General features: G+C 42.5%; 1 protein-coding gene across 3 annotated transcripts in view; it reads left to right on the forward strand.

The window, feature by feature from the left end:
* The window catches only part of ARFGEF3 (ARFGEF family member 3), a 179714-nt gene that overhangs the window by 46136 nt on the left and 120801 nt on the right, over positions 1 to 12777 (forward strand). For all 3 annotated transcript variants that reach the window (XR_006217888.1, XM_042987213.1, XM_042987212.1), the window contains exon 4: positions 1670 to 1801. Coding sequence is in view for 2 of the 3 variants with exons in the window: in XM_042987213.1 (XP_042843147.1) it covers positions 1670 to 1801 (132 nt within the window). In the remaining variant the exon portion in view is untranslated. The remainder of the gene's footprint in view (positions 1 to 1669; positions 1802 to 12777) is intronic.

Here is a 12777-nt window from a genome sequence, read left to right on the forward strand (position 1 = left end):
ACGGGACAAGGACAAATTTAAAAGGGATAAATACAGAATCTTTCACCAGGGTCTCAAAAATGGACTGCCTCAGGACAGAATGGGAAGAATAGCTTAATTGGAGCCCTGGTGAATGAGAATTAAGGATTTCAGGGCAAGTCAGCATAGAATGTACCGTGACTTGCAGCTAAGCTCATTTGATCCGAGACTATAATTAAAATTATACATTGCCGTTTTTCAGTTTTTGGTTTTAGGCAATAAACCCATTTAGTCATCTCACATAACGAGAATTCTGCTGGTGGTCAGTTCTAGGTCTGATTCAACAGCTCAGTGGTGCCACCGAAGACCCCATTTCTTTTTGCCTTTCCCTTCTGCCACCTTAAACATTTTTAGGAGTTTTTTTCCTTTTTTTAAGAGCAATGTCAGATTTACAGTGACATTGATAAGAAGTGCAGAGCTTTCCCATATACTCCCTACCCTACCCATTCATAACCTCCTCCATGAACAGCATCACTCACCAGAATGGTACGTTTTTTTTTAAGTTTATTTATTTATTTTGAGAGAGAGAGAAAAAGCACAAGTTGGGGGGGGGGGGGCGGCGGGCAGAGAGAGAGAGAGAATCCCGAGGAGGCTCCACATTCAGTGCGGAGCCCAACATGGGGCTCCCTCCCATGACCATGTAATCATGACTTGAGCCGATATCAAGAGTCAGATGCTTAACAGACTGAGCCACCCAGGTGCCCCAAATGGTACACTTTGGCCAACGATCCACTTAACAGTGACACACAATCACCCAAAGTTCACAGTTGACCTTAGGGGGCACTCTTGGTTGCATTATTCTTTAATGTCGGACCACCCTTAATGTGTGACATTCACTCTGGAGGCCGCATTTCAAGCAGGAGAGTATTTATGAAACCATATCACACCACGAACATTTAAAGATGCCTCAGGAGGTCTTGTATAGAGAAGAAAAGACTGAAGTGGACTTCATAGCTGACTTCAGATATTTTAGCTTAGTCCTCGTGGCTCCAGAGAAAGATGAAGGATTTAGAAGTTGTAGGGAGGCGGGTTGTGGTACAACCGAAGATAGAATTTTATAGAAAATAAGAGTTGTCCCCAAATACAAAAGAGCTGTGAGGTGTAACGTTTCCTGAGAGACCTCGTGAAAGCGAATGTCCTCTCGTTCGGTTTTTGTGGGATTCGTTTTCTGCTGAAAATGCATGAAGATGTGTGAATTCGCGAGCGCTTCTTTGGTAAAGTAAGAAGGTAAACTTTTTTCTGAAAAGTGAACTTGTCGACCACAAGACCTTCTCCTTTCCTGTGACAAAGCCACATTCAGAAAGGGTGTGCGTGAATGTGACCTTTGTAAGGCGCCGATCCCCCCCCCACCCCCCACCCCCCACCCCCGGGCACATTCATCCTCCGCCCCCACCAACCACGTGACCTGAATGGTTGCCGTGTTATTTAGAATGACTTACCTAATAGCAGCAAAAGGTCTTTGCCCAAACTGTTGACCAAGGGTTCGATGCGTTTCTCTTTTTCACTGGCACATGGCATGAGTTCTGCCCTACCGGCCTCCACCTACGTGGCTCCCAAGTACAATTACCCTCAGTACATACTAAGATACAACAGAATGAGGCAGCAGTGGGGGGAAACCTATCTGTGATCACTGCCTTGTGCCTCTTTACAGAAGCTTCTGTCAGAAGAGAGGTTTGTATCCATGGAAACAGATTCTGATGAGAAGCAGCTGCTCAATCAGATCCTGAATGCCGTGAAAGTGACGCCTTCCCTCCATGAAGACCTGCAGGTGGAAGTGATGAAGGTTGGTTTGACGTCATTAGAACAGGAACGAGCTAACCCCTCCGTCCCCCCCGCCCCCCCGCCCTCATTGTTACCTTGAAAATGCCTCTGCGCTGTGATCATGCTGGCACCCCCTTCATCTGGAATGCATGGTTCTCCTTGCTTATGGTCCCCCAGAATTACCTGGATTGCTGAACAGAAATGACAACTGAGTAAAAAGGTAACTTTTCAGTGACACATATGATTTTGGGCCTGATCCTGCGTGTCTAATGTTGTTAGGTGATGTGTTTATCACTTTTTGCGAGAATGTACGTGAGTTGGTCCAGCTTAGGGTAGACCTGATCATTCCGGATATTCGGCCGCCTGTTTATGTTAAAACACAGCGAGGACCTAATGATGTTTTCCCACATACTAAGGCTTTGGAATAGACACTTTAGGGACAGGAACACCATCCTTAGGAACCATATCACGATCACATCTTTCTTTTCCATCCTCAAATTACATGAACCGTATTTTCACTTACCATTTTGGGGGATGGTATCTCTCCTTCCCCTCGCCCTTTTCCCTCCCTTGAGAATCACCATGATTTGGAACCCTTAATGCTGACTCTGGAACGTGTCATTTCCTGTGAATGAACGGTGAGTTGGGCAGAAGAGGATGGAAGTCTGTGTCCAGAACAGCACCTTGGTCAGAAAATCACAGCTGAAACCCCTGGGCTGGCTTTTAATAATGCCATCTGTTCATTTCCTCCCTAGAGGAATAAGCATAGAGAAATATTTAAGAACAGTTGGGTGTTGTATAATGGTCGATTTCTTCCCGAAAATGCACTGAAGGATTTTTGTCTTAGATAAGAGATTTCACTCTTCTGGGTGTGAGTTTCTCCATTCAGAAAAGAAAAGATGATTTCAGTGATGACATTTTGTTAATGCCTTGGGCCTCACCATAGCCCGTAGTCCATGGGTGATTTAGTGGAGTGACAAAGAGCTGAGACTCTGAAGCTAGCCTGTCTGGGTTTGAATACTTACACTTATTCACTTTCTATTGGGACGTCCTCAGGCAGATTCCTTCATCACTCTGTGCCTTCGTCTCCTCATATATAAAATGGAGGATATAATAGCATCTACCCAGTAGGATTGTTGCAAGAATTAAATAAGTGATATTTGTAAAGGACTTAGCACAGTATCTGGCATAAAGCAGGTGCTTTAGAAGTGTTACATATTCCCACTACTTCCTGCCTGCTGCGGCTGAGTCATAATCTCAGTGGGTGCATCTAGGAATATTCTTTTTTTTTTTTTAAAGTTTATTTATTTTGAGAGAGAACATGTGTGTGCAAGCAGGGGAGGGGCAGAGAAAGGGAGAGAGAGGATCCCAAGCAGGCTGTGCACTATCAGAGCACAGCCCAACACAGGGCTCGAACTCACGAACCGCGAGATCGTGACCTGAGCCGAAATCAAGAGTCGGACGCTCACCCCGCTGAGCCACCCAGGAGCTCTAATCTAGAAATATCCTTAAACACCGAAACGTTGAAAATCTCTGAGCTAACTGATCCTTAAGATCTTAATCGTCTTTAACTCTCTTTGATTCTGTAAAATGTACAGTTTTGCCTTGTCCTCTGACACACGTTCGGCAGCTCTGGAGTCATAGGAACTGAAAAGTAACCACTTCTAGGCTTATTTTACTTTTCCACTTCTTCCGTGCTGCCACTGAGAGGCCAGGCGAGCTGCCGTGTTAATTAATCACTTTTGTGGCGTCCAAGTCCAGTCTGTTGAGTCGTCCTATTCTTAGTCTCCATATACTGGAGGGTGAACTGTGGTATCATGCTGAGAGACATATCTCACAGATTTCCCATTATTCTGGATATTCTCCCAGGAATATACCTTTTTATGGAATCCACAAATTTGTCTTAAAAATTAAAAGTACGTATTCTTCTTAAAGCCTTGGAGAAGCAGAATGTCTAATGGTTGTGTCAACAGTAACACCTGTTTTGAAAACTTACGCTCGCTCCCTACCTGCAGCCCAGCAGTGCCTTCTGCTAGCCTTGCTGGGGACAGGAGTTGACACATGTTAACTCTCCTGGAAATGCTGGAAAATCTATCTTAATTGACTTTCTAATGACACCATAATAGGCCGTTGGTACTCGTTGTTAATGTCTGGGAAGAAATAAGGCATTGTCAGAAGAAATAAGGCCATAATCAGACCTGCCGTTCTTTATAATTAGATTTCCAAAATGCTTAAAAATATAAGGGCCTTTGCTCGATGCTGTTATTTTTAACCATTTAAACATTGGAATTTGGGGGAAAAAAATTTCAGCTCACAACAAACCTAGCTTTAAGCTAATTTTCTTCTCTTTTCTTTTCTATGTTTATTTTTGAGAGAGACAGAGTATGAACAGGGAGGGGCAGAGAGAGAGGGAGACACAGAATCCGAAGCAGGCTTCAGGCTCTGAGCTGTCAGCACAGAACGTGACGCGGGGCACGAACCCATGAATCGTGAGATCATGACCTGAGCCGAAGTCAGACGCTTAACCCACTGAGCCACCCCAGCTGCCCCTAAGCTAATTTTCTTATAGTATACTTTTATTTTAGATAAACATTTTGAGCCAAGCAGCTAAAACATAAATGATGAGGTAACCATGCTTTAGAGTGATATTATCATTATTCATACCAAATGGAACTTTAGAGATAGCGGTCTGACTGCTTTGGCCCACAAGGGAGGGCTCCATGGTCATTTACTTCTGACATTTAGACTATTTGTGTATGAAGACCTATCCAAATTATAGCATTTCTCGCTTAGAAATAATAATAATGTTCATACCCTGTCTCTACACTGGAAGAATTTCTGTGGTCACTTTAGTACTCTTCAAAGCATGTACCCTTTTATCTTGTGATTCTATAATACTTATGATGGCCCTGTAAAAACTGTCAAATAAACCCTTGTTTTGCCAATACCATTACCATATTAAAATGTTCTTGCCCCTTGTTCTCCCTAAAATTACATGGAACAAAGAGAATTGGATGAGTCCTCAAAGAAAGGCTGGATTCCCAATACATGTGAAAGGTGTATTTATCCTTGATGCTTCTACATAGCTCGTTCTCGTGATAAATTATCTAAACCGGGCCTTTCCTGTAAAACTCTTCTAGTCATTTGAGATAAATATTTTGTAGGTACTAGAAAATGTCTTAACATGAAATACGGTAGGCATTTTCAAATGTTGGTATGCTCTTCAGGAGCGATAAAGCCACACCATGCAGTTTTTATTCATGTCTGTCTAAACACAGCATAGCACATTTTTATGACAAACCCCAGGTGCTCTATTTTAAAAAGCTACGCCATGCATTTTGCTCACATATTGCTATCTGCTAGTGTTTGTAAACATGAGAAATTGAACTGTGTCACACTCTTCAGAGTAGGTATGTAGCAGTTGTATTAAATTCCTGAAGAGAAAATAATATGGTTTGCTCCTTTAGAGGTTTCCCTAAGATTAAACTAACTAATAATGGAACTCAAGATTCCGACGGCAGTGTCCCCATTTAGAAAGAAGGCCCTAGACTTGCAATTGGAGGGTTAAGAAAAAAATCCGTGGTGCTTGCTTCTGACAAATTAAATTAGGTTAGATCACTTAGTCTAAGACCTGTTCTACAGGATTTTACTATCTAACAGCAGGGGGAGAAAAGGCAATTTTGATTTATCGAAATGGCCCTGGGATCTAAATAAAAATTTTATAGCTTGAGCAAATTGAGTATCAGGACCGTGGAATCAGAAAGGTTTTTCTGTAGATAGATTACCTTAGAAATGGATTAGTGGACGGCAGGGAGCTATTTAATATTTAGGTTCAACACTTGTCCTCTTTGGTAATATTTTCCCATGGTATCTGCCCTTTCTATAAATGCCATGCAGACTTGATAGGAGTCAGGTACAAACTAATGACATCTCCAACTAGAGCAATTAGGACTTTTTTCCCCCACCCTTCTTGCTGGTAGATAACCTTTAGTGAGGTTATTAACTCATAGAGCCAGCTGAGTCTTTAAAACTGAAGGGAATTGTGCGGCTGGCCTTTTCTCACGTAAGTATGTTGCAGAAGGGAGCATTCTGTCTGGGGAGGGCAGCCGGCTTTGTGGAGAAGGAAGGATGTGATACTGAATACTGAGAAAGCATTGATGAATGTTCTGTTATTGGCCGTTCTACTTTGCATGCACCTTGGGGTAATAGAAATGAATACTGGTGGGATACTTTACAGTTTTTAAAGGAGAAATGACAGGGGTTAATTAATTAACATTTATTCTGCATCAGACACTCTGGTAAGTACTCTGCATTCATACTCAGATCATACATCAAGGAAAGTGGCAGGGTCAGGATTTGAACTGTAATTCAGCTGGAGGCCGCGCGTGTGCTCTTAAACAGTGCGTTTTCGGGGCGCCTGGGTGGCTTAGTCGGTTGAGCGTCCGACTTCAGCTCAGGTCACGGTCTCGCGGTCCGTGAGTTCGAGCCCCGCATCGGGCTCTGGGCTGATGGCTCAGAGCCTGGAGCCTGCTTCCAGTTCTGTGTCTCCCTCTCTCTGCCCCTGCCCTGTTCATGCTCTGTCTCTCTCTGTCTCAAAAATAAATAAAAAACGTTAAAAAAAATTTAAAAAAACAAAAAAAAACTGCGTTTTTTTGCTTGCCGTCTAAGCCTATTCTAAAAGGGTTGTAGGCGGTAGCCATTACCATTCTCATTACAAAGATGATTGAACAGAAAAATTAAGTCACAGGCTGATAAGGAGCAAAACTAACAGTGGTTCAGAGTCCTGTGTGTTTTCTGTATCTTTCATGACAGCGCGTTCTGTCACTAGTTTCAAGACTTAGATTCAAATACCAAGGGAGAATCGATGTCTCTTTCCCACTAGATTAGTTCTGTGTGTGTGTGTGTGTGTGTGTGTGTGTGTGTGTGTGTGTGTGTGTTAGAGAGAGAGAGACAGAGAGAGAGAGACAGAATGAGAGAGACAGAATGGGAAAGAGAGAAAGATAGAGATCAGGTTGGGGGAAGGGAAGGAGAATGCCATTTGCTGTTGAAGCATTTTTATATTTTTTAACAAAAGCCAACCAAACATCTACAGAAAATACAAAGATGAGCAACTGATGAAAAAGAGCTGATGAATATAGGGCTGAGAATCTGGGAGACCAAAGCTTCAGGATGTCCATTTAGAATTCTGGTCTTATAGTGAGGAGGAGAGAGTGCTTTTATGTACCAGCATTGCATTCAGTGCCTTGGCCGGGGAGGAAGAAATGGGCCAAATGGAAGGACTGTTTCTAAACCCCTCTCAGTTGTGTTTTAAAGTTTGTTTGTTTGTTTGTTTATTGAGAGAGACACAGAGAGAGGGAGGTGGGGGGGGGAGGGGCAGAGAGAGAGAGAATCCTGAGCAGGCTCCGCACCAATAGTGCGGAGTGCGATGCGGGGCTGGAACCCACAAAATGTGAGATCGTGACTTGAGCCAAAACCAAGAGTCAGACACTTAACTGACTAAACCACCCAGGCACCCCTATTCTTCAAATATTTGATTACTTCCTGTGTGCCAGGCACTGTGCAAGCCACAGAAGATCCTGTGGTGAAGAAAATGAAACCAAAACCAAACAAAAAGAGAGTCTGTTTGGAGACTAATGATGGAGGTATAAATTAATGAAATACATAAATACGCATAAATTGTGATGAATACAAGGAAAGAAAAATCTAGGGACCTAAAAGTATATTTATAAGGGGCCTGATGGAGGGCAGATGAAGAGGAAGACAGAGAAGGCAATTCTTAAGAAGTGACATTTAAAATAAATAAGATCTAAAGCATAAGAATCAGATGGGCAAGGGGATAGGGTTAGATAAAGGAAAGAAAAGATTGCTTTATTAATTAGAATTCATTGCAGTTGATACAGGGAAGAAGTTTATTTTCCTTTTTCATAAACTTACGTCAGTATTGGTTGAACCACATGATCTGAGATCCTTGTTTCCAGGATTTTGTTTCTCCATCTTGTGGTCCATGATGGTGCCCCATCCCCAGCCAACAGTTCACCTAGCAACCACCTGGGAGACACTTCTGAGTACCTCCCATTGGCCAGAATTCGGCTGTATGGCAACGTTTCATCGCAAGGAAGGATGGGAAGTGTAGTCTTTATTCGGGCAGCTGTCTGCCAGAGTTCTATTCTTGAAAAACAGAGGGGATAGTGTTGAAAGATGACTGGCAGTCTTCCACAGTCACTTATCACATGAGAATTATAGGCTGGCGTATTCCCCCCCACCTCCTCCCGCTAGAGGCAGCTGGCTCATCGTCCCCTCCACTACCTTTCTTACCTCACTTTCCCCGGAGGGCAGGGGTGGCCTTGCGTCCAGAGAGAGAGGAGTTTAAGACCCAGTGAATGGCCTGCAATGGACTCTTTAGGGAAGGCGCACATTGTAATCTCTCCAGATGGGTAGTCCTTAACTATCGGCCCAGGCATGACTAGACAATTTAGTTAGGAGGTGAAAACTAATCACATATTGTTAGTATTGTTTGTGTCCCTTTAGCACGAACCAGAGCATTTGGCACAGGGCTTACTAATTGCTTGTTAACATGGTTATTGACTCATGGAGAGGAGAAGGTTCAGTGGACCGCCAGGGTAAATGACAAGCAAAAGACACTAAACTTGCGATTACAGATAATAATCTGCGTGCGTTCAAAAATGAGAAAAACCAACCCAGGTTCACACTTTCGAATTGAAATTACCTCCTGTATCACCAGATCCCTCTTTTCATAGGTGAATTGAAGCTATAATGGTCCAGTTACTCAGCAGCACTTACACGGTGGTTGGTAGCAGAGTAACTTTTTCAACTATTTCTGTTTCTGGAAAGGCTTTGTAGCAAGGCCCTGGTCTCCAGATATGTGATATTGACTAGGTGGAGAAGATAACATTTCAGGCCCGTGTTTAAGTTCACTGCAAGGCTAATGTGAATAATGTGGCTTCTGAAAAATAATGAAACCTAATGAGAGAAGAGAAATCTTTTGCAGTAGATAGGAACTCACTGAGGAAACTTTCAATGGCCGGGAAAAGGAGGAAATCGTGTAGGGTAACTGTCCTATGAAACAATCTTCAGATTCTGTTGTTTTTAAGCTTCTTGATAGTTTTTCTTTTCAAATATCTGGTAGCAGAGTGGTAAGGGCATAGCTTCTGGAGCTAGAATGCCTGGAGACCTTGGGAAAGTCACTTACCTGTGGCTCAATTTTCTGATCTGTAAAATGGGAATAATGGTGATGCATGCGTCCTAGAGTTGTTGTGTCTTAAATGAGTTAATATAAAAGAAGTTCTTACAATGCATGGCATAAGGTTGGTGTTAGATTTCATTTTTGTTACAGTTACTAGAAAAGGGTATGTGCAGCATGATAATAAAATGAATACCTCTAAACTCATTCAAATTTGAACCAGAACATTAGAAACACCTTTGCTTTAAGAGTGTCTCCTTCCTATCTCTTGTCTTCCTCTATAGCCTCCCTCTATGCAGCTTATAATGGTAATTTTCTTCTGTAGTAATGGAAAGGAAGAGTGTGTGTTTCATCATATATATTTCTGATTCCTACAAAAGGACTTCAACATATTTACTGTCGTTGAATTGTAGCTTTAAAAAGCTTTGTAAATTGTTATTTGTCAGTTGTCCACCTAGATATATTTAGGGTTCTAATCATTAGCTATGATTCCACAGTCTACAGAAAACACCCCACCATTTATGCCAGTAAATTTCTGTTCCACCCTACTAGGCAGAATTCATATGATTTGGATATTCTAGAAGAGCTTTACAATTATTAAATGTTTGACATAGAGAGAATCAAGTTGGCTTTGGCCCTTTAAAAAAAATTTTCTTAATGTTTTATTTATTGTTTTTGAGAGAGAGAGAGAGAGAGAGAGAGAGACAGAGCTTGGGCAGGGGAGGAGCAGAGAGAGAAGGAGACACAGAATCCAAACTGAACTGTCAGCACAGAGCCCAACATGGGGCTCAAATCCATGAACCATGAGATCATGACCTGAGCCGGTATCAGATGCTTAACTGACTGAGCCACCCAGGCACCCTGGCTTTAGCCCTTTAAAAACTATCTCAAGGGGCTTGCTTGGTCATGTCTATAGGTATTGATTATAAAATTATCAAAAGCTTCATATGCATATGAGCAAACACTGTCTGAAATGAGGTGTCCATTCCGGGGAGAGTCTGAGAGGGAAAGAGAGAAGGAAGAAGTAAAGGTGTTGTCTGTTAAGAATTTACTTCTTAAAAATTCAGCTGTGAGAGTAGGTCAAAATAAGTGTCTTACAAATTAAACCGGAAAGGACAATTCATTGAACTTTTTAATTTGTTTTATTTTAGACTTATTTTCATTGGCTTGTTCGGCGACTATATTTTCATTACCAGCAATACATAAAACTTTGTAGGATTAAAAGCAAAATGTTCAAAGACGAGAGTTCCTAACCTACCAGGAAAGAGGTAACGATGTACACATTTACCATAATCCAAGGTAGTTGTGTATGTTGTAAGCAGAAGTACAGTTGGAAAACTTCAGAAGGAGAGACCACGTTGAGCTGGGTAGATCAGCATTTCAAGGAGGGGATGGTACTTGAGTTGGACGTTGAAAGGTGTATGGAACTCAGATAATTCTATAAGGAGGGAGGGCATTCTCGGTAGAGAAGAAAAGCCCTGCAGAAGGGAAAGTGGAATTAGTGGGATTAGTGAAGCCTAGTGAGCAATGAGCCTAGTTGAGAGAGGTTCTCTAGGGCCTGGTCAGACCAAGCAGACAAGGGACAATTCCAGAGCTGGGTATTAGATGTTAAAGTGGGGCGGGGTTTTGCAGGATGGTCTGGAATCAGCAAAACCAAGTCAGAGGCACTGGTGAAACGATTTATTGGAAGAGCCTAAGCAAGAGGTCCTGAGAACTTGAATCAGATTGGTGGCGACAGGAAGGGTCCAATGCAACTAAGTGCAGAAAGGCTCACCCCAGCTGCACCGAGCTGATCTGCAGAGAGAGAATCAGGAGCGGTGGTCACTGGCAGTGTTGTAGGTGGTAAGTAGGTGGGGAAGGAAAGATCCAAGATGATTACAGGTCTAGGAGCCAGCGTTTCTGACTGAATGATGGGTTTTAAGGGGCCAGTTTAGGAGAGGGACAGTGACTTCACATTGTCAGATATTAAAGAATTGTAAATTTTTTTTTAATGTTTATTTTTGAGAGAGAGAGACAGAGAATGAGCAGGGGAGAGGCAGAGAGAGAGGGAGACACAGAATCCCAAGCAGGCTCCAGGCTCTGAGCTGTCAGCACAGAGCCCGACGCAGGGCTCGAACTCACAATCCACAAGATCATGACCTGAGCCGAAGCCGGACGCTTAACCGATTGAGCCACCCAGGCGCCCCAAGAATTGTAAATGTCTTAAAAGGACAATTTAAAGAAATACAAGTAATATCCCACTATAGTCTTTCCACAATAGAAAATAGTTCGTTGTAAATCCCATAAACATGACTGAGTTTTGTGTTTCTTTCTAATCATATCTATTTATATGTTCACAGTTATATTCATTGTGTATATAGGATTTTATTTCTTTTTGCATTAGATTATAAACATTCCCACATGGCTGTATTTATTCTTTCAAGTATAATTTTAATGGTTGCATAATTAGAATTTTAGAGGCAGGGGAAGTGTTAGCTGTTTATCATATTAGAGCGTTAATGAGGTTAACATGGTTTTCATGGAATTGCGTATATTTGTTGGTGATGTTTAGAAGTCGAAATTAGGGACTGAAACTTGGAAGCGATATTGGCTCTAGTGATAGATTTGTGAGGCTCTCCTAACTCTAGAGGGAAGAGTTAGGAGAATTTGCCAAGGGAGAGAGTTTGGAGGGAAGAATAAGAACGGTTTATTTATTTGTTCAAGTGAATTAGCCAAGTTCGTTATAATTTACATGTACATATTTTTCTACAGATATCACTGGTACAGTACTTCCTAGAATTAGGTGCCAAGGGTGTATTGATGAATATCAGTGAATATCAGACTTACTACTGGTGGCAACAAGTCAAGGCCAGAAAAGAACCTGAGACATGACCGTATGCCAGTGAGTCATTAAAAGTGTTTTCCAAACTGAGTACTCAAGAACTCTAGCAACATATTCTATGGACTTAAAAGAATAATCTCTCAGAATAGCCATTTGCCAGAATGTGGGCAAGTTGAGCCAGAAAGTGATTTCTCAAATTACTTGTCACCTCAGCCTAAGATAAGTCCATTTAAGTCCTAAGGGGGAAAGTTTCATGCCTCGGGGCTATATCTCAACTACCTCTTGTTGCCTTCAGTCCAGGATCTCTGAAGCATGGTGAAGGATCAATGGGTCATCCCAGATCACCTTTGAAAGTCCTGGATTCTGGCTCCAAGGCCTTTGGAAGCAGAGCAATGTTGTAGGGGTTCTTAGCTCTGTTCACAAGGCACATGGGGTGTAAGTGATCCCAAACAGTGGTTCTCAACTGGGGGCCATTTTGTCCCCCAGAGGACCTTTGGCAATGTCTGAAGACATTTCTTGTTGTCACAACGGGGAATGCCACTGTCCTCTGGAGGGTGAAGGCCAGGAATGTTGCTAAACATTTTGCAATACACAGGACAGTCCCCCACAGCAAGAATTATTTGACCCGAATGTCCACAATATTGAGGTTGAGAAACTTTAATCAAAATAAGAAGAAAAAAAAAATGCTTCTTGTGGGTAGCCCCATTTTAAATTTAGATGATAAGAAAATGTCCCCTGACATTCCGTATGCACCTTGTGACCGCCCCCAGCCCCACTCTGAAGATACACATTCCGCCGTTCTGCTGTCTTCAGGAGGCTGAGTCTGCTTTGTTGTTTGTGTGCAGACCCTGAGGGAAAGAATCTGTTTCTATCTCATGGTCAAGGTACCTTCAGCCGTTCCCACTGCATAAGTCTGAACGTGCAGAAGTGGGACAGGCCCTGCACCCGAGGGAAAGGCGTTTGGTGGCTCAGAATC

The sequence above is a fragment of the Panthera tigris genome, chromosome B2, assembly GCF_018350195.1.
Source record: "Panthera tigris isolate Pti1 chromosome B2, P.tigris_Pti1_mat1.1, whole genome shotgun sequence".
Lineage (NCBI taxonomy): Eukaryota > Metazoa > Chordata > Mammalia > Carnivora > Felidae > Panthera > Panthera tigris.